Raw genomic sequence first — 20,224 nt, 5'->3', positions numbered from 1 at the left:
CAGTTTTAATGGCTGCCAACATTTGTTTGTTTATATGGATGTTTTCATTATGGCTGTGTTTATTGTAGTGTTGTCCTGTGTATTTGTTTAGGAGGATACAGTACATTTCCTCTTCATTGCTCTCATGAAAATGTGTTTAAAAAAAAAAAAAGGATTAATTTACAAGTGTTGTGAATTCCAGTATTTATGTGTGTATGTTTGGGGACTCCTAGTTCAATTTGAATGCTTTTTGTTTTTCACTTTCGGTAGTAACCAAAATTAAGCAACTTTAATTTAACTATTGTCTCTCAGTATTCTTGGGTCTTTTAATCATTAAATTACTAAAACTCCTGCTGATGCAGAAGGAATAACTGAGCTGAATATATAAACATTTCATAATCAATGTAATAAAAATCTTGTATTTGTAATGCAATTAAGTAAATGAAATCTACTCTTTAGAATTTGTTTTTCTTTTTTTTTTTTTTTTTTTTTGCTTTATTGGCTCTCTTTTAGTAGAATCTCATTTAATGAATTCATAAATTCCAGCTTTATAGTTAATTTACTGATCAAGAAAATTCACAACCATTAAAAAAAAGAAAGAAAGAAAGAAAGAAAAAGAAAGACGGAACCTCCTCAGTGTCGCACGTGAAGTATGCATATGTATAAAGCTCCTAACTCTCAACGGCGAAAGGCATGTTCCTTCACGAGCCTGTAGAAACGGACTGTACACCTGTTGTCAGGTGTGAATAGGGTAGTTTCAACAACGTACACGACCAAAGCCACATCATACCAACGGGGGTAGGAAATATAGGCAATGCTACTCGCTATTGAAGGTTTATGAACATCTGGAATATCGCCGACAATAAAAACCATGGTAACTTTCTAATAATCCCCATTAATAACCACATGGATCACGTTTTATCTGGACTTATAACCCGCTCAGGTATGAGAACATTCGCCTATTAAAGATATACATAGAATTAAAAACTGATATATTAGGTTATTTCAGAATTTTAAGCGCTTTGATTTCTGACTTAAAGAAATAATAATAAAAAAACATTCTGTCTTTCCCTGAGCCAAAGTTTCTCTAGCAAGTCTGTCCACTGTCGGCAATCTTTGGAACGCTCTCGGGAGGCTATTTCCACTCATGCCAGTGCAGCTCCTTTCTACTTGAATGGAGAAAGACCAAAATCTCAACAACTGATGGTTAACATTACTTTTAAAGAAATATTTCAAATCAATAAAATATGACAATACTGGTAACATAAATTGTGATTCTTTACCTCATATTACGCAATAAAAAATAAAAACGCCAATTGTCCTGGCTTGACTAGCTAATGCGCATGCGCGTTCTAGAGTTGACTGACAGGTGATGTCTGTATCTAAAATGTGATTGGCTCTTTTAACTGTAAGGCGGGACTTCCTTTCTACATCCGTTGACCGTTGGGCGCTCAGAGCTTCTTAGTTGAGCGTTCCAATTTCTCCCTTCATTTTAATAGAAGTGGCCCTTCTCTACTAAATATTCTCTGCCTGAGCTCATGAGATGTTTTAACTTTATTATTATTATTATTTAACAATAATACACATAATATAAACACAATGGAAGACAAACACAGGGACAGATAAGTAGCTCAGATAAGTTTGAAATTTTCTGAGGGGAAAGAACACAAATACAAAAAATAGAGGGGGAATAACATTTGCAGATATGCACTGATATAATATGTTGTGAACATGTGTGTCTGTGTGTGTTTTGCATACAGATTAAATTGTTTTGCTTTGTGTGGAGTATTTTGTATCTTTGGGTAAATATGAAGTGCAGTTCTGGTGTAGAGAGCTGGACCATGTCTTCAGAGAGCTGGACTGTTATCCTTGATTTTAATTGTGGTTCATGAATATTCAATAATTGTTAAGTTTCTCCTTCACCGTGGCCAGTACCGCTGCTACCAGGGGAAGTCCACTCACTGCATGTAATTATACATGTGGCTTCTAACCTTGAAACTCATGGATTTGGGAAATAGCAATGGAATGGGCTAGGACGAAGTGAGGCGTGGCTATTTCTCCCAAAAAGTGTGTGGAGGCTATAGTGGTTCAGACAGAAATCTAAATATGATTATCCCTTCCAATCAAAGTATGTGAGGTACAGGGTGTTAATGTGTTAATATTAATGTTAATATGTTACTTTTTAAAGATGTTTTTTCCTCCCTCTTTCAATTTTTTCAAAGATGGTGCAGATGGTGCAGATAGTACAATAAACAAATCAGTATACAATACAACCAGAAAAACAAAAACAATGACAGAATAGAGAGACAATGAAAGAGAGTGAAGAAGAGTAGAATTTTATCTAAAGAAAGATAAGTGATTGTGATCTGGCAAGATAAGCTACATATGCTGGGCTAAAATAAGGGCAGAGCATTGAAGTTGTCATGGGTTTATCATGATATGGAAAGAGGAATCAGTTCTCCAGTTTAAGTATTAAAAAATGGGGACCAGTTTTGTGTAAAGGATTCATTGTTATTGGGTATAGATGCAGTTAATTTTTCCAGATTGGAGTGTATTGATAACAAATTGAGCCAGTGATTTGTTGAAAGTTTTGTTCTGTCTTTCCAGTTGAGTAAAATGTTTTTTTTTTTTTTTTTTTGGCCAAAATCAATGAGATTAGTAAAAGTGGTTTAATTAATAATAATTCCTTACATTTATATAGCACTTTTCTAGGCACTCAAAGTGCTTTACATAGTATAGGGGGAACCTCCTCAACAACCACCAGTGTGCAGCATCCACCTGGATGATGCAATGGCAGCCATAGTACGCCAGAGCGCCCACCACACACTAACTATTGGTGGAGAGGAGAGTAGAGTGATGTAGCCAATTCAGGGATGCAGATTATTAGGAGGTCATGATAGATAAGGGCCAATGGGGGAATTTGGCCAGGACACCTACTCTTTTACAAGAAGTGCGCTGGGATTTTTAATGACCACAGGGAGTCAGGACCTCGGTTTAATGTCTCATCCGAAAGACGGTGATTTTTTAGAGTATACGTAGTGTACCCGTCACTATACTGGGGCATTAGGACCCACACATACCGCAGGGTGAGCACCCACTGCTGGCCTCCCTAATACCACTTAGTTTTCCCCAGGAGGTCTCCCATCCAGGTACTGGCCAGGCTAAACCCTGCTTAGCTTTAGTGGGCTTTAGTTTGTTTGAGATATTTAGAAATCTTTAATATAGACATGTCTCCAAGCAAAGCTATTATGGGACACACTGGAATGCTTAGGCCAAGAATGTCTGAAAGCCTCTTCATGACCTCCGACCAAAAACACTGTACATATGGACACAGCCAGAGTGCATGAAAATAATCATCAGTGGAAGTTAGGCAATGTGGACAGTTGTTATTTTGTATGTAGCCCAAGCGGTGAAGTTTGTATGTTGTGTTGTGTGTTCTATGGATGATCTTGTATTGGATCATCTGAATTTTAGTATTGCAAGACATGGAGTATATATTGTTGCAAACTATTTGCCAGTTGATATTATGCTCTGTGCCAATGCCAGTAACCCATTGTTGAATTGGAGCTACTATGTTTTTGTCTGTAGATATTATTAATTTATATACAGTATTTGTGACAGTAGTTTCTCTGGTTTTAAAGATACAATGGCTTGATAGATAGGAGAGTTACCGTATTTCAGAGTACCGGAGCCAACTGATTATTTAGAACTTCTTTTAATTGTATTTATTGAAAATAAGCTTGATTTGGTATGTTGTATATTGACTGAATAAGGTCAAAGGTCATGAGCAGTCCATCTTTATATAGATGGCCCAGGCTGGTCACTCCTCTTTGACTCCATGTTGAAATATTTAAGGTTTTATTATTGATTAAAAACATTGGGTTGTGCCATATCGGTGTGTGGTTTGATGGTTACAGTTTGCAATGTAATATGTTGTGTGTCTTCCACCAAGCATTCATGGTGGTGTTAATGGTAATATTGTTTTTATAACTAGGGAGAGTTTTTATAGATTTGTCTGTTAATGGATATCTAAACATTGAACCAGATCATTTTCAATATCTAACCAGGGAAGGTCTGAGTTATGGATCCAGCGATAGGTGTAGATTAGCTGCTGAGAGAGAAAGTAGAAATAGAAGTTTGGGGCCCCAAGTCCTCCAAATTGTTTGGGCTTTTGGAGGGTGAGTAATTTTATTCAGGGTTTTTTGTTTTTCCGATAAAAATTAGATATTGCACTATTTAAAGAGGAAAACCAGCCCGGGGGTGGGGTGACAGGAATCATAGGGAGTGAGTTCATTTTATAGATAATATTCGGCCAATTAAAGATATGGGCAATTTATTCCATCTCTCTAATGTGTTTTGTATTTTATGCAGAAGGGGTACATGGTTGAGCCTAAACAGATCTTTGAAGTTGGGTGAAATGTAAATTCTGAGGTATTTTATTGTTTTGGTTAAACGTTTAAAAGAGTAATTCTGGACCTCAGCATCCCAGTTCAATTTCGTGATAGGAAGAATCTCAGATTTCATGCAGTTGATGGAATAACCTGATACTCTGCTAAAATCACTAATCAAATTATGGACTGACTGGAGTGATGACAATGGATTTGTGATGTGTAATAGAATATCGTCAGCATATAAACTGATTTTATGATGATGTGATTTAGATTGGATTCCAGAAATATTATGTGATTGTCATATTGCAGCAGCCAGAGGTTTAATGAAAAGTGCAAATAATAAAGGTGATAATGGGCATCCTTGTCGAGTGCCTCGAGATGTTTTCACTTTAAGGGGCCGTGATTCACGGCAAACGTGTTTTTTCGTCAGTCTGCGCTGGCTTATTTTTTTATTGTATTTTTATTTTTTTTAAGTAAACATGCGCTAGTTAGACTGACGTCTTTGATCATTGCACCTGTGTGCAGCTTTATTTTAGCGCAAGAACGAAAATATTTTAGGGGTTCAGAGGAGTTAATCCAGATTTTGAAATGCCAACCTGATATTTTGGTGGGCTCAAGTTTATAGAAGGCAGCAGATCAACCTCATTCATCAAGCTAATAAGTTGTTTCTTCACCAGGCTAAAACCATGAGCCATTCGCCCAAGCAAGTGACAGCCAGTGAGCTCACACTAGAGAGTCAATCTGGGGAAGCCAGATGGAGTTCAGAGGAACAAGAGGTGAGAATCCAGTGTGCTGCATTTATATTTCTTATAGACAGTTTAACACTTTAAGAACTTTTTCAAACCAATGACTCTCGTACATCTTCACAGATCACATGGCAGGACTTTATTAATTTGCTTCCTTCAGAGTATAGATATGGCTTGAAGAAGAACTATATTGGAATGTTCACTGTACTTTGTCCTGCAAAAGATTACAGGCACTATATTATGATTAGATTGTAAAAGACAATTACATTGATTGCTAAATATTATGAGGTATTATTAAAGGGATAGTTCACCCAAAAATGAAATTCTCTCACCATTTACTCACCCTCATGCCATCCCAGATGTGTATGACTTTCTTCTGCTGAACACAAACAAAGATTTTTAGAAGAATATCTCTGTTGGTCCTTACAATGCAAGTAAATGGTGGCCAAAACTTTGAAGCAGCAAAAAGCACATAAAGGAAGCATAAAACAATCCATATGACTCCAGTGAATATGAATCCATATATTCAGAAGCAATATGATAGATGTGGGTGAGAAACAGATTAATATATAATTATTTATTTTATTATACCTTTATGTTCTTTTTGGAGCTTCAAAGTTCCGGCCACCATTCACTTGCATTGCACTGAGATATTCTACTACAAATCTTCATATGTGTTCAGCAGAAGAAAGAAAGTCATACACATCTGGGATGGCATGAGGGTGAGTAAATGAGAGAATTTTTTATTTTTGGTTGAAATATTCCTTTAAGCTCTAGAGGATGTGAAACTGGGAGAATGTGGAATGTACTGTATATACACTCTATAAATGCTGAAATTTTTTTCAGCTTGTGAATATACAGTATTTCAAAACCTTAAGTTGCTATTAGCCATACTGATGTTGTGATATTTTACAGGTCTTTCCCATTCTTGAGTGTTACAGACTTAGTTCACCCCCCAAAAAATTCTGTCATCATTTACTCACTCTCATGTTGTTCTACACCTATATGACTTTCTTTTGTGTAACACAAAAATTAGATGTTAGGCACAGCCTTAGGTATTTACTACCCTTATTTAACTGAATCATATGCAGGCTCTCAATTATTTTGTGCCCTTTATAGTTTCTGTGATGATCTCAACATCTCAGCACCCTCAACATGTTTGTTTGCATGAATATTTGTTTGGCCGTGAAGCATTAGGTCGGTAATCTTGTGCCTTTATACAGGTTGGGATGTGTAAAAAGAATAAATATCTTTTTTTTTTTTTTGTATCTCTGTTTACCTCACAGGGCCTGGAGGTGACTGGGCAATGCATAGCAACACCCCAGTCACCTGAAGCATTGCTTTACACTAGTTATAAACAGAGGAGTGATGAGTTTCTGAAGTTTTTCAAAGAGCTGCCAGACAATGAGAAGCTAATAGCAGGTAAGACTGATAGAGGGAAACAGAGAGAAGGATAAAAAATAAAAAATAAAAATATATATACTCAAAATGTTTGCTGTCAGAGCCACAATATTTGTGTGACAATATTAGGTCTTGTATGAATGAATCATTTTTCCCCGTAGATTACACCTGTGCTCTCCAGAAGGATATCTTGTTACAAGGACGCATCTACCTTACAGAGAATTACTTCTGTTTCTACAGTCATGTTTTTCGTGGTACAAAAGTGAGTTCTACAGAAATATTATGTATTTGTTATCTATAAATGCCATGACATTAGTGTGCATTGTTTGGTTGCTTTATTGTGAATTGTAATGAAATATTCCATTGTTCTGCAACATAAAAAATGGCAATAAACCTGCCTTTAACTTAGATCACGTTAAATATGAAAGATATCACCGCAATATCAAGAGAGAAGACAGCGAAATGGATACCAAATGCCATCCAGATCAATACTTTTTCAGAGAAGGTGACTACATTGTTTTCTAAGATAAACATTTCTTATTTCTTGTCTTTTAAAGTAAATATATAGGTTAAATTAATATTTCTGTTATTAAAAAAAATATATATATATTTCATAATTTTCCACAGCTGTTCTTCAGTTCATTCTCAGCAAGGGAGAAAAGTTATCTTGGTATATTTCAACTTTGGCAGAATATTCTAATGGAGAAGGTAATTTCTTGCTTTTTAAAAAATACACTGTAAACCCTAATGTTGTCATTACTAGAAAAATCTTGTCTTAATTAAAAATTACTTGAAATGTCTAGTCTAGGGCTCATAACTCAAATATCTATGTTCCTTGAACTTATCTTAAAAATCTATATAGACTTAAGTTTAAAAGTGTTAATAACTCTAAATTGAGGCTATGGGGAATACCCATAATTCCATGCACTTGAATTATTTAAATATGTTTTCTTTGTCAAAGAGAACATGCATTTAATTAGGTGTGATTAAATATTCATAGAGGTTTTAGCTCTTTTGTAGTATTATTTATGCTGTTTTTTAATCGTTTTTTTTTTTCTTCATATGATGGCAACATTATGGTGATCTGTGTCCCTTCTGGTCAAGTTTGACCCTGTTAACACTATATCGGTTCACCTTGCGCAGGTGCAACTGAAGCACCGACATATATTTGTGTGGAGTATTAACTTTATTAAATGATTGACCTAGAATCTGTTATAATCTTCTGTATTTGAGCTGCGTTATTGTATGATCTAAATTTGAGTCAATTCAGCCAAAACATCAATATTTAAATAGCCAATCTGAGTCTACTTGCATCTAGTAAATAGTTAAGTTCATTCTATATGAACACCAAGTTAAGTGTAATTAATTTCATAAGTTTTGGAGACACCATTATGCAATTCAAATGAGGAATGAGTTTACTCAATCAACTGAGTAAAGTCAACGTATACCTCTGTCGTACTGAAATAATCATAATTGTTTTTTTGTTTTTTAAACAGTATTCATCATCTATACATACATGTTGGTTGTACTTCACTGTACATGAAATCTCATATTCGAAACAGAAACAGAATATGGCTGGGGGTGTCAAAAGTAAACCTGTATCATCCATTATCAATTTTACTGTGTTCAGTGAGCCTTGTTGCACAAACTTGGTAGTCTAAGCTAGTTACTAATGTGGCATATTAATACCATGTGAGGAAAACAGACAGAATAATACCCTTTAGACATAAGGTCAGGGATATGTTTCAGTGTAAACAACCTAAATCAGTAGGGGACACGCCAGCAAATGAAACGACAGTGTAGTTCATTGACCCCATCAAGGCGTGGCTTTCTTCATCTGAGAAAAATAAAATACTCTGCACAGTAAATTCTCCTTTTTAATCTCTTAGACATTTCAGACTGCAGACCCGAGGAAAGGACAATTAGAACGGTGATATGATAATGAAGGCTCGTGTTAGTTCTGTAAATGAAGAGCACACCACTAGGAGGCGCAGTTGTGGCTCACTGGGCTTCCTGAGTTCAGCATGAGTAGTTCACTGAGAGCGCACAGGTTACTCGCGTTCAGGTAGGTGGTCAGCAAATAACCATTATTGACAAACTGCCGCGTAACAAGGAAAATGATACAGTAAGATAATTTGGCGAACGTGTGATTTAATCGTTAAAGGGTGTGAGCTTCTGAAGCGTTGCAAATTCTTAAAATGTTTTCACTTGAACCCTCGGTTTGGTTAAATGTGTGCGTGCCATTCGGCCTTGTTGGAACAATGTTTTTCCATTTTGTTGTATGTGTTTTTTCAACGATACGGCTGTTTGTGAACTTTTTATTAGAAGATGTCGTTCATATGCCTTTTCTGAAAACTTTACGACACTGTTTTTTCATCGAGTTGTCTATTGCGTATGTCTACTGAACCGAATGGACGCTGATCACGTTTATTTACATTTTTAGTCGAGGGAAGTCTCTCCTCTTACGAAAATTCACCATGGTAACCATCGTTTCCGCCAACATACCATAGTTACTACTGTAAACCCATAAATTTATATGGGATCTCCTTCAAACAATGTTAGAAGCTTTCAGAAGCTGTTTTCCTTTTTTTTTTTTATGACTGTTGTGGTAACCAAGTTGCCTCTGTTTTACTGTAGGAACTTGCGTTGTAATTTAGCGAAAACAATGGTGTTCAAGACAGAATGGTCTGTTTGTTGCTAATAATTTATGTATACTGTATCTGCATCGGTGTTAAAAGTACTCTGCCAGTTGCCTTCACAACAAGTCTGATCCCTGGTCAATATTGAGCAGGTTTGGGCTGTTTCATGTGCAGGTCTAGATGAACATCAGAGAGAAACTCAAGGAGAAAGGGTTAAAAGAATAAAGAAATAAAATCATTTACTCACCCTCATGCCATCTCAGATGTGTATGACTTTCTTTCCTCTGCTGAACACAAACGAAGATTTTTAGAAGAATATTTCAGCTCTGTTGGTCCATCCAATACATAATGCAAAGTGATTGCTGGCTGGAACTTTGAATCTCCTAAAGCTCACAAAGGCAACATAAGTGTAATCCATACGACTCAAGTTGTTTAGTCCATGTCTTCTTAAGTGATATGATAGATGTGGTTGAGAAACAGATCAATAGTTAAGTGCTTTATTATTATAAATTCTCCTCCCTGCCCAGAGGGTGGCGATATACATGAAGAATGCAAATTGCCAAAGTCAAAAGAAGAAAAACTCTTAGGAGAGAAGAGCGCTTAGGAGGGCTGTTTGAAAGTGGAGATTTATAGTAAGACTATATGACTTATTTATTGATCTGATTCTCTCCCACATCATATTGCTTCAGAAGACATGAATTTAGCCACTGGAGTCGTATGGATTGCTTTTATGCTGCCTTTATGTGCTTTTTGGAGCTTCAAAGTTCTGACCACCATTCACTTACATTGAATGGACCTACAGAGCTGAAATATTTTTCTAAAACTCTTTATGTTCAGCAGAAGAAAGAAAGTCATACACATCGGGAATGGCATGAGGGTGAGTAAATGATGAGAGAATTTTAAGTTTTTGGTGAACCATTCTTTTAAGTGAATTGTTTTGGTGTGTTATCAGACAGAAGCAAAAGTGTAGAGGGGAAGGGCAGGGACACATGAGTGCAAAATTCTCAATGTGGCTTTCCTCTCTTGCAGAAACTGACCAAGCTTGAGTTGTTTCAAATGGTTAAGCAGCATTATGGCAATGACCTGGGGTTGAGTCATGATGAAATGGAAAGCTTTCAGACACCAGCATATACTGTCACAGCTACCCAGCCCAGGTTAACTACACACACACACATACTGTACACACACCAATTCATTAACATCTTCACATGTCAGGATTAGGGCTGAAACGATTAGTCGACGTTAGACAATGTCGACAGAAATTTTCGTTGTCGAATAGTCATTTGATCTCATTTAACGTAACATGAGATCACATAAAATTCTGATGACGTGCGAGAGCAGCACTGCAATTCACGCCTGAGTGAGGAGAGGAAGAATTACACAGCTCGCAGTCCAGATGCACTTTAAACTTTCAAAACAGCTTCAGGTGATGTAGATTGCAAAGTATGAGGAAATTATAATGCAAAAATACAAAATGAGTGAATACAGAAGCACTCCCGTTGTGAAATACAGCAGAGCCGGAGCTGCCGTCCCACTGAAGCAAAACTTGCATGTCAGAGCGTCTTTAAAGGAAACACCCATGCCGTTATATCTTTAATGCATCCTTTATTAAGGTTCAAATAATAAGGAAGCAGGTCATGTAAATAAGTGTAGACTTCGAAACTGGCATATCTCTTTGTGGTCAGCGCCGCTTCTATGAGTTGCGTGAAGTGTCCCGATCTAAGGGAGTGATTGAAACTGCACCCGGCTGAGGCACACTCTGGGGCAGGGCACTCTCGTCCCTCATACATGCTTGCTGCAGCTAGATTATAACATGATGGCTCACCACGAAGTGAATCATAATACAAATGTGTTGTGGTGTGTATCTTATCATGATGAAAATCGGTGATATGCAGCTCTATTAAGAAGAGAGAATTTGTTATTTCTGAGAGTTAAATAGGGATCGATGTGAAAAAAAACGGTGAGAGAGGGTAATCTTCGCCCCATTACACACTGCAACTAAATACTTTTTTGATTTGTTTTGGCTTGTTTGCCAATATAAATATCTAAAACTCCTTTAAAATAAAGTATATTTAGGAGCTATACTACTATACTATACTACAACTATACTACAGTGTCGAAGACAAATTTGTTGTCTGAGAATGTTGAATATAAAATTAAATATTTTAATATTTTAAAATATCTAAAAATCCTTAAAACAAGATACATTTACCTGAAGCAACATATAATATATTTTGAATTAATTTCAGAGAATATATCTTGAATATAATTATATTTTGACTTTACTGCACTGGCAGATGAATAAACAAGTGAAAAAATACACTTATATACAAAATGCACTTATATTCAAGATACATTCTCTGAAAGCAAGTCTAAATATATTACATGTTGTTTCTCAGGTAAATGTAACTTGTTTTAAGGATTTTTAGATATTTCTAAATGGAAAACAAGACAAAACACTTGATTACAATATGATTTTTTGCAGTGAATTTTATTTTACTGAATTAAACTTAATAAAAATCATTTTTTTCCTTTAATTCAAAAAATGTCATTTAGAGGTATTTTTAGAAGATGATTTTGCCCTCTTTATTATTAGTAAGCACATTTAATACAACCTTTTAAGTCAAGGCACAAGCTGAATAGTCGGTTAAGAGCTAATGATTAATCGTTGCAGTAATCGCCCGAATAGTCGAATAATCGTTCTAATAATCGTTAGATTCGTTGATTATCAAAATGATTGTTAGTTGCAGCCCTAGTCAGGATAACAACCTATTTTGGACAACTGAGAGATCAGTTACTTGGTTTTTAGGTCCCATCTCTCTGTTGCAGTCTGAACATGCATGGAGAGTATTACACAGGGAGGCCAGAAAGGCCCACATCACTTCGTCTTCCCCAGGGGGAGCTGAATTCTTATGAGGCTACGACACCACTGGCAGATGACACACAATCCTCAGTTGGACTGCAAAGCACATACTCAGCTAATGGGGTACATCCATCAAATTTTTTGCATGGCAAATCGTTTTTTCCTAAAGTGTTTTATAGAGGAGCATGTCATTAACCAATCACTTGTAAAGTTTTGATCTTTGTGTACTCAACAGGACGACACTCTCAGCACCCCGTCCCGTCAGCACAGTCCAAATCTGTCATTGAACCGTTCAGGGTCCGAACGAGTGTCGAAACGTTCCTCTCTCTCTCTGGATCTGAATGCCAATGAAGACCAGCTCTCAGATAACAGCAGATCTGACAGCCTGGATGAGGGTGAGAGTCAGTGTTTTGCTTGTATCTGAAATGTGCATGCTCGTGTGTTTTTCTTTGATGGGTTGATGCCTTTGTTTACATGAGTAAACAGGTGTTAGGTGTTTTCTTCTCTTGTAGTGGAGGAACATGAGACTGTGTCTCCAGTGTCTCAGGGAAGGCTTTTTGTAAACAAGGTCTTTCACATCAGTGCTGAGAAAATGTTTGAACTGCTTTTCACTGATTCAGATTTTTTACGGAGGTTTTTGGATATCAGGAAGATCACAGGTTAGTATTTCTACATCTATTACTAATTATCTACCTTGGTAGTGTGTACCATTCCTTTATTTTAGATCTTTATGATATAGAAAAGTGATTGGCAGTGGAAGCAGTACTTGCTATTTTAATATGCAAAACATCAGTGTTGACTTTGGCCATCCTTAAATATTATGTCACTCCTTTGCATATTTTGCATTGTAAACTGTTTATGGTAATGAGTGACTATCATCTGGCAGGTGCAAGCTCTACCTCTTGGCAAAAGGAGGTCTCTGGCTGTATGAAAAGGACTTTGAACTACACCATCACCATCAATAACCCCCTAGTCGGCAAGTTCTCCACTGCCACAGAGAACCAGGTTAGAATGGCGACTGTATGTTTGTATTTCTTATACTGTTAGGGCTGTTGCGATCATTGCATTTTATTTTATTTTTTGGTTGATGATTAATTATTATACAAATAATTGCACGATTGAATAATATTTTTTATTAATTTTATGTCACCATAGTAGTATAAGCTTAATATCAACCTAATCCTAACCTTAAATTGAAGACCTTCACAAATATAAACATAAATAATGAGAATTATTTTCATTCAGGCTGTAGAAGCAAATATTGCACAGGGCAAAATGAGAATGAATGTTTTGAATGTACAAAGCCAATTACTAAAATATGTTGATGAAGAAACAAACAAAAATAATAAGTTAAATTAATGACCAGGCCAAAGCTTTTTGCATCACTTCTTTAAATTATGTTTTAATCATATTGAAAGGCTTTATTTCTTAAGTTATATTCTGCGTTACACTGTCAGATAACATGCTGCATTTGGTTATGTCAACATATTTATTTGTATGTATGGTTTGCAGGAAAGAACTGTTTCTGTGGTTCTGCGAATTCGGTGGGGTGATGGGCCCTTAAATAATTTGATTGTTTGGTTTAAAACCAAAGTGTTGCCTGTTGTGTTTGACTGTGAAACAAAATAAATTCTGTCTGCTACAATTGAGTCAATGGGGTAGTTGCAAGAACTTCATGCACATTGTGTAAAAATATAGTTGCAGCCTACACTTGTTGTCTTGTCTGTGTAAGATAGTTAATTAGACATTAGCTATTTAGTCAAATTTTTTAGTGCAGTGATTAATATGAAGAAAATTACAGACTGTAGGAGTGTCATCGCCTGCTCACAAATATTTGATTTAATTGCAACTATTTGAGCTAATCACAATCATTTCTGTAAATAATCGCAATTAAACCAAATAATCACAATCGGGTAATTGTGTAATAACGCTGACTGTTCTTTTTATATTCTAGACACTATATAAAGAATCGAGGGAGGGTCAATACTACATGGTAGATGCAGAGGTCTACACACACGATGTTCCATACCATGACTACTTCTTCACTCAGAATCGTTTCTGTATCATCCGTAACTCCAAGCACAAGTGCAGACTCAGGTGAGCAGTACACCCAAATCTGTATGTCTGACCCTTTTTTTTTAACTTGGACATTGAATTGATAATATGAATCATCCAGAAAATGGTTCTACTGGTCTCTCTGTGCAGGATTTACACAGATGTGAAGTACAAAAAGCAACCCTGGGGTCTTGTTAAGTCCTTTATCACCAAAAACTCGTGGAGTGGCCTAGAGGACTACTTTAAGCACCTTGGTTAGTGTAATGTTTTAATACTCTCCCTAACCCTATTTTCCCTCTCAGCTCATTGGTTTAATCTCTTACTCTATGGCAGCACATTTGAAACTGGGGTCTGTCTCATAAAAAATCTTATGAAAACAGGCCAGTCACTTTTTAGCCACCTTGGTTCCAGAAGTATTTTTCCCATAGGCATTTAAAAAATAATCTCAGTAAAGTTCTCTAAGCATTGAACCAAACTGTCCAGCTTTGAGATTAATCATAATCCTGCTCTGTAGGATGTGACTGCTTGATGAAATTACATTGCTCCGCTTTTTCTAATGAATCCTTTTAAGTCTGTGTTGCTTCACTTCATAGTGCAAGTTCAACATTCTGCCAGTCTCCAAGTCCAAGGCCTGAACAAATCAGATCAGAAGGGCATCTACAATACTTTACATAAAACAATTACCTTAAAGGGATGGTTCACCCAAAAATGAAAATTCTCTTATCATTTACTCTCATGCTCTTCTTTCTTCAGCAGAACACAAACGATGAATTTTAGAAAAATATCTCAGCTCTGTAGATCCATACAAGTGAATGGTGATCACACCTTTGTAGCTCCAAATATCACATAAAGGAAACATAAAAGTAATCCATATGACTCCAGTGTTTAAATCCATATCTTTAGAAGTAACAGTGTAGGTGAGAAACAGATCAGAATGTAAGTATTTTTTTTTACTATAAATCTCCACTTGCACTTTCATATGTGAAAGTGAAACTAAACAGGCATCACATGTGAATTTTCAGAAAGTGGAGATTTAGAGTAAAAAAGGACTTACATTTTTATCTATTTCTCACCCACACCTATTATATCGTTTCTGAAAATATGGAGTCATATGGATTACTTCTACGTTTCCTTTGTGATTTTTGGAGCTACAAAGGTCTGATCACCATTCACTTGCATTGTATGGACCTACAGAGCTGAGATGTTTTTCTAAAAATCTTAATATGTGTTCTGCAGAGGAAAGAAAGTCATAGACATGTGGGATGGCATGAGGGAGAGTAAATGATGAGAGAATTTTCATTTTTGGTGAACTATCCCTTTAGGTTGCAGTCGAAAGCCACTGTAGAACTGCAAACTCTGCTTAATGTTTTTCTAATCGACTGGAAAAAAAAGAGCTGACTAATAGCTTCTCAGCCATGGTTGAAATATTGGAGGCAAAAGAGTAATGAACAGCACTGACTAGATCAGAGTGTCTAGGCAAGGCTATTAGCAGCATGCCTGTGTCAGTTGTCTATTGGTGAAATGCATCAATTGGATCCATTTCCTGCAAGGCTATTTTCTCCTTATAATTACCGAATTACAGTGAACCCAAAAGCCAAATCCACAATCGATCCACTGACCTTGAAATAACCACTCAGGGCTCTCAGATTAATGCAGTTTCAATGCTTTTCACGTCCACCGATCACAATGCACATCCCAGAGGCAGAACTTCTTGAAGAAGAGGCAGAGTTGACTCAGGGAAGTGGGGATGCTGGGAAGACAGGTGGATTGCGCAGGAGGCGAAGAACCTACAGTCGCACTCTACAGGAACACATGAAGCCGGGCAAGCAGTACGGCACAGAGACAGATCAGCAGAGAGGCGGCAGTATGTGTATACAAATTTTTTTTTTTTTTTTTTTTTAAATATGAACTGATAATGTATGTCTAAGGCATCTGTTTGTCATTCTGTGATACTGGCACTCAGTATTTTTTCTTCATTAAAAAGGGTTAAACATAAAGAAATGAATAACACTTTGTTTCAAATATGTTTGAAATTATGTACATTCACTTCACCAGTCATATCAGTGGCCTAAAAAAAGGTGTTGTATTCTACATAGGGCAGGTTGCTTCATGTCATGATCACATATTAAGATAACAAGCCAAACATAACTTTTTTGGTAACCCCCTTGTTATTAGACACTTTCAGTCATTAAATAAATGAATCAGGTCTGACTGCAAATAGGGCATATAAACTACTTTTACAAGATGCTGCATCCATGCCAATATGTTTTAGTATAAAGTTCAAGACCACTGTTATATCAGCCAGTGCAACATAAAATACATTTAGTGCTTCTTTTTAAAGTTCTTATAAGCCAGCATTGAGGCACTGAACTGATATCACTATAATCTGATGTGAATATTTGGCAGTTTATGCACTTAATTTGCAAGCAAACATCACAATACTGCATATAACAATTACATCTTACATTACAGGTGCCATGGACATGAAGAACACACAAAGATGGAACATCACTACCATTGTGGTTGGGATGAGCTTAATGTAAGACTTCACTCACGTTCTGTCTTTGTTGATTTAAAATGATCATGTATGACAGATACTAATAGTGTGCTTATGATTGTAAAATTTGGTGTCTTAGTCTTTTCATACTGGCGGTTCTGAACTTGGGGCTGTTCTTTAAACTTTGGGCAATGGAGGATGTCGCCCACCGTATATATCTGAGCACCAAGCACAGGATGAGAGAGAGAACAGAGTCCAGGTAAGAGCTCTTTCAGCTGACATTGTCTTTTTTTTTATTTTATTTTTTTTTTATTATTCATTGTATACTTATCCTCTTAGAAGCTTAGGTAAATGCTCACCACTGTCCATGTTCTGTAGTTTGGCTCCTGACCTAGGACCAAGACATGGACTGCCACACAGAAGTCGAGAGGATGTACACTTACTGAGGGCAGTACTGCAGGACTCCATTAACCTTCTTGAGCAAGTATGTATGGGTGGCATCCCACCTAAAGGAATGTTCCAACAACTTTGGTTAATGATATGTATAGGTTAGGAACAAAAATTGATACAAATAACTTTAATGGGACATCCTAATGATGTTATTAGTATTTTATAATGTTTGGGCAAAATGTTCTTTATGTAATGTTTTTAGTGCAACATAGATTGTACATCCTTTAAACTAGATTTCTTCTTTTTACTGATAGTTAAAACCATGGCCATAGCAAGGAATTCTGGACCCCATGACTGTATATTGGTCTGAGCCCCTTTCATATAAAAAAATACAGTTTTCACAAAATGTGTTGTGGGCCCCTAGAATCGTTACCACCTACCCCATTAGCTACGGCCCTGGTTAAAACTGAGAAAATGTAGTTTTTTAGGAATGTTATACTAGCCTTTAAATAAAGTTATATAAAGTTCTGCTCATGTTAAGAAAATTTGACATTTTCACAGTTTCCACAACCACAATATAATGTTTGGAGAACGTTTTAGGAACATAAATGTGTTTGCTGGGATAATACGTTTAATGAAGTTTACAGTCTTAAAGGGATAGTTCACGAAAATTCTTTCCTCATTTACTCGCACTCATGCCATCCCAGATGTGTGACTTTCTTCTGCAGAACACAAAGATTTTTAGAAGTATATCTCTGCTCTGTAGGTTCATTCAATAAAGTGAATGGTGGCCAGAAATTTGAAGTTCCAAAAAGCACATAAAGGCAGCATAAAAGTAATCCACACAACTCCAGTGGTTAAATCCATGTCTTCAGAAGTGATCTAAGTGGCCTTAGGTGAAAACAGAACAAAATGTAACTCTTTTTCACTGCACATTTTGCCATCAGCAGTCTCCTTGGTGATCATGATTTCAAGCTCAATTACACTTTCTAGGGCTTGATGCATGCACAGATCTTTAGATGGTGCTAGGAAGTGTAATCGAGCTTGAAATTATGATTGCCAAGGAGACTGTAAATGTCAAGATTTACATTGTCATTTCGCAGATGCTTTTATCCAAAGCAACTTAAAAATGAGGAACATAACAAGCAATTTGTCATACAAAAGTCAACAGTATCAGCAGTATCACACTGCCAAGTGGCTGGAGGAGTACAGATGCCAGTGCACAAGAAAGAGTCAGACAAGGAGGTTTTTTAAAAATTTTTATATTAAGTGTGTTTAGTGTGGATTGGTTAAGTGCTAGCAGAACAGATGTGTTTTCAGCTGGTTTGTGAATGCTGAGATGGTATCAGCTGATCGCGTGGAGGTTGGAAGCTCATTCCAACACAGAGGAACAGAGAAAGTGAATGATAGCATCAAAGTTTTGGTCACCATGCACTTGCATTGTATGAACCTACAGAGCTGAAATATTCTTCTAAAAATCTTACTTTGTGTTCTGCAGAAGAAAGAAAGTCATACACATCTGATATGGCCTGAGCGTGAGTAAATGAGAACATTTTAATTTTTGGGTGAACTATACCTTTAAATATTGTAATTCACCTATGCCAAGCTTAATGGCTTAATCTTCTCAGTAGCTATAAACTTAAAATATGTGGGGGATGGATTACCATGTTTTGTAATGTATAGTATCTATTTGGCTGAGAAGTCTTTGTGTGATTAATGTTTTACTGGTAGTAACTGCTCCCTTCTCCACAGCTACGCAGCTCTCTTTTGGTACTTCAGCAAAACGTTCAGGTCTACAACAGAACCTCTTCTCAGCTTTAAATGCCTTTCAGTCTGGTGACCCACGAACACAAGGGTAGTTTTCCCATAGGACCTGCTCTCGATGTTGAGTGTTGCCATAGGAACTGTCACCCCAGGGCAGACTCGTAGCCATGTTCATTGTCTCTCTGGGCCTTTTTGCTGTGGTTGGATATTTGTTTGTTTTTGTATTTCAAAGTTTTTTTTTGTCTTTGAGGAGATCTTTGCACTGGCACACTAAATTTTGCAAGTTTCCTCTTGGATTTGTTAACTTGTACCTGATGACCTTGAAACCGAAAGAGAAAAGCTACAGTGTCTTTTTCTCATTCTTCATAGTTGGTTTTGATTAACTGTAACACAACTGAATTAAAAACAGCAAAAGAGCAGGTTAAAAAACAAAGCCTTCTCATGATCCTGTTCTAAAATCGTGGATGCTCATTTGCTGGACATATTTTTTTCTGCACTACACAGAAGCCTTACAAAACAGTGGATTTAATGCAGTTGTACAAGGGTTTGGGGCAATGCAGGCCCATTGCCTCTGCTGATCAATAGCTCACATGTTAAAGTTCTATCTTACGTTCATTCACTCACGTGACCTTTATCTCTTGATTTAAACAACATGTTGTCTTAAGGTACCTCTAGGCATTTGTTAACGATTGCACCTTAAAAACTTAATGAAAAATGCATTCAATAAAATTATTATTGAAATTTGTAGAAGCTTTGTAGGTTCCAAATTCTCATTTTGAAATTTTAATAATGTGTAACACTTCAGGTTGATCTAAAGAGAATAAAATATCTGAGAATTAGTTTAAATAATGAGTGATGATCACTTTATAATGTCTTGCATATAGACTGTTTACACTTGGCTTTAATACCACTTTTGGCTGTACAATGGCTTTTAGGGACTGTATTGTCACTGTTGATGAAGTATGTTTGTGACACATCCATGTAAATTCTTTACAGTGGGGGAAAAATACTCATGTGGTACTTCATAAGAGAAAGTAAAATGTTTTTAAATTTTCACAGGAAACAATGTAACAGAAATTGATGTATATAAATCTTTATTTTTTGTATAGATTAAAAATTATTCTGTAATCTTTTATTACTTTTCTTCTGAGACTATTTATTAATAAAACCCTGTCATGGCATTACAACATTCATTTTGTGAAGATTCTCATTTTAGGGGGGGAATCACTGTTGCTTTATCCTTCAAAAAAGTTGCTGTTATTGGATAAGTGAGTATTTGGGGAGCAATGTGTACTGCAAACACCTACATAAAATAGATTGTTCTATATGGATATCAACAGGCAAACTGATCATGTGATCATTATGAAAATAGTGGGGCTCAAATTAACTTTGGGTTCTTATAGTTTGTGTTTGCTGTTGGCTAAAGAAGTAAATAACTAAAGATTGTCTACAAAATGTTTGTCTTTTGTCTAAAGATTGTCAAACAAAATCATTGTCCT

General features: G+C 36.3%; 1 protein-coding gene across 3 annotated transcripts; it reads left to right on the top strand.

The window, feature by feature from the left end:
* Positions 1-597: 597 nt before the first annotated feature.
* Positions 598-19,914, top strand: gramd1c (GRAM domain containing 1c). 3 transcript variants are annotated; one of them, XM_051687391.1, is made up of 18 exons: positions 598-853; positions 5,048-5,146; positions 6,403-6,538; positions 6,679-6,779; positions 6,927-7,022; positions 7,145-7,225; positions 10,186-10,310; positions 11,986-12,142; positions 12,255-12,414; positions 12,532-12,678; positions 12,906-13,024; positions 13,974-14,116; positions 14,225-14,328; positions 15,774-15,938; positions 16,547-16,613; positions 16,711-16,830; positions 16,950-17,055; positions 18,714-19,914. In XM_051687391.1, exons 1-18 carry the CDS (start codon positions 851-853, stop codon positions 18,780-18,782), a joined length of 1,998 nt encoding a protein of 665 aa, XP_051543351.1. In that variant the 5' UTR covers positions 598-850; the 3' UTR covers positions 18,783-19,914. The 3 variants fall into 3 exon arrangements, with proteins under 3 accessions (XP_051543351.1, XP_051543350.1, XP_051543352.1); XM_051687390.1 differs by having other exon boundaries at positions 599-1,185; XM_051687392.1 differs by lacking the exon at positions 598-853 and adding an exon at positions 4,099-4,157.
* The last annotated feature ends 310 nt before the right edge of the window (positions 19,915-20,224 follow it).

This window comes from Myxocyprinus asiaticus, chromosome 44 (assembly GCF_019703515.2).
Source record: "Myxocyprinus asiaticus isolate MX2 ecotype Aquarium Trade chromosome 44, UBuf_Myxa_2, whole genome shotgun sequence".
Classification (NCBI taxonomy): Eukaryota; Metazoa; Chordata; class Actinopteri; order Cypriniformes; family Catostomidae; genus Myxocyprinus; species Myxocyprinus asiaticus.
The sequence above is the reverse complement of the archived record's forward strand: the minus strand, read 5'-3'. Positions and strand labels throughout refer to the sequence as shown.

What these genes read in the sequence shown, in the direction of transcription:
- gramd1c (XM_051687391.1), top strand. An exon ending in GGAGTTCAGAGGAACAAGAG is followed by an intron (nt 5,147 to 6,402) that starts GTGAGAATCCAG and finishes TTTACCTCACAG; the next exon opens with GGCCTGGAGGTGACTGGGCA. An exon ending in CAATGAGAAGCTAATAGCAG is followed by an intron (nt 6,539 to 6,678) that starts GTAAGACTGATA and finishes TTTTCCCCGTAG; the next exon opens with ATTACACCTGTGCTCTCCAG.